This window comes from Artibeus jamaicensis, unplaced genomic scaffold (assembly GCF_021234435.1).
Source record: "Artibeus jamaicensis isolate MK-2021 breed Jamaican fruit bat unplaced genomic scaffold, CSHL_Jam_final scaffold_614, whole genome shotgun sequence".
Taxonomy (NCBI): Eukaryota; Metazoa; Chordata; class Mammalia; order Chiroptera; family Phyllostomidae; genus Artibeus; species Artibeus jamaicensis.
In genome coordinates this window covers 7,972,160-7,973,994 of record NW_026522050.1, presented here as the reverse complement: position 1 = coordinate 7,973,994, position 1,835 = coordinate 7,972,160, and the positions used below count along the sequence as shown (strand labels likewise).

Below are 1,835 nucleotides of genomic sequence, written 5' to 3'. Positions count from 1 at the left end.
ATAACTGTTTTTGAATGGCATCCTGAAAGTGAGCATTGTAAATAACAAACTAGACATACTGGTGAAGAAGACACAAAAGAGTCTCCCATTTATAGGACTTTGAGCTAAGGCAGAAGAATTATAATTTATCATTATTCATTCATTTACTACCTATTACTTCTAAGTGTTATAATGGGAAATTTATAAGATGATACAAGCACATAGGAAGAAGAAAATGAAAGCTAACTTAGATTATTATAACTGCTTTCTGGCTCTGCAAGTTTATGAAAATTATTGGAAAAAACTGGAACTTTAAACATGGAGGAAGATGGCACTATGCCCATATCACTCTGGGATACACACACACACACACACACACACACACACACACGAAGAGAGCAGAGTAGTACACAAAGATCCTCTTTGCAAAACAGTGGAGTAAACCTATTACTACTTTTCCTTAGTTCAAAGACATAAAGGTTCATAATAACTATTCTCTACATTCAATTTAGTCACAAAGGTGGGTAAAGAAATATCCAGAATTGTATTTGTGAGACTACAGAAAACTGTGACATGTGCATAAACTTCAGCTGTCAACATCTATAAATAAAACCTTTGTGATTGAACACACTTTCACCCTGTACATAATTTAGTGCCAACTGCTTTTTTCAGGGCACCTTTCACATCCTTATTCCTCAAACTGTAGATCAGTGGGTTTAACATGGGGATGACAACTACATAGAAAAGAGAAGCCACTTTGTCTGTGTCTGTGGAATAACTTGAACTAGGTCGGAAATACATGAAAAAGAGTGTCCCATAAAATATAGCCACAGCAGTTAAGTGGGAGGCACAGGTAGAGAAGGCTTTGTGTCTGCCTTCAGCTGACTTCATGCGAAGGATGGTAGTTATAATGTAGCTGTAGGAAAGGAGGACAGTGATGACACTGAACCCCACAATACAGCTGCAGGAAATAGTCATTGCTAATTCAGTGGTGGTTGTGTCTGAGGTGGAGAGGGCTAGTAAGGGTGGGACATCACAGAAGAAGTGATTGATGATATTGGAATTGCAGAATGACAGTCGAGTTGTGAAATAGGTAAAGATGCTGATATCCATGAAACCTGCAGTGTAGGCAGTGGCCACGAGCTGGATGCACACTCTCCTGGACATGGTAACTGTATACAGAAGTGGATTACAAATGGCTACATAACGGTCATATGCCATGACAGACAGCATGACACATTCCACATCTGCAAAGGTACCAAAAAAGAACATCTGAACCACGCATAAATTATATGCAATCTTCTTTTGCTCAGATAGGAAATCAGCCAGCATCTTGGGAGAGACAGAGGAGGAGTAGCAGACATCACAGAAAGACAAATTGCTCAGGAAATAATACATGGGTGTGTGGAGCTGGGGGTCCATGTTGATCAGCAGGATCATTCCTAGGTTGGTGATCACAGTGATGCCATAAACCAGCAGAAAGAGCACAAAGAGCCCCTGCTGCACATCCTGCCTGTCAGAGAGTCCTAAGAGTATGAAGTCAGTAAACACGGTGCAGTTGTCAACGGCCATCACTCAGGTCTGGAAATCCCTGGTTGTGGAGGAAGGAAATGCAAGTGGAGGGCAAAATTATCTGAGTCTCTAAGCAATTAAACTGGTGGTTCCTTCTATTTGTCAGCAGTTAGATAAAGAGCTCAACAATGCACATTTTCTTTAAGTAAACAGACTCTGTAATATTTCCAATTTAATATGAATTGTTAAAATGATAATACGGCTTATATAGAATAGGTAGCACACTTTGATACAAAGGAAATCATTTTATTTCTATACCAACCTATGTAGTATTTTCTCATCTT

General features: G+C 39.4%; 1 protein-coding gene across 1 annotated transcript; it reads right to left on the bottom strand.

Annotated features, from left to right (window-relative positions):
- Positions 1-612: 612 nt before the first annotated feature.
- LOC128626528 (olfactory receptor 1020-like) lies at positions 613-1,551 on the bottom strand. The gene has a single exon (XM_053659208.1). It carries the CDS (start codon positions 1,549-1,551, stop codon positions 613-615), a length of 939 nt encoding a protein of 312 aa, XP_053515183.1.
- Positions 1,552-1,835: the final 284 nt, after the last annotated feature.

Bases quoted from the DNA above. Each gene is read 5' to 3' on its own strand.
- LOC128626528 (XM_053659208.1), bottom strand. From the start codon at position 1,551: ATGGCCGTTGACAACTGCACCGTGTTTACTGACTTCATACTCTTAGGA.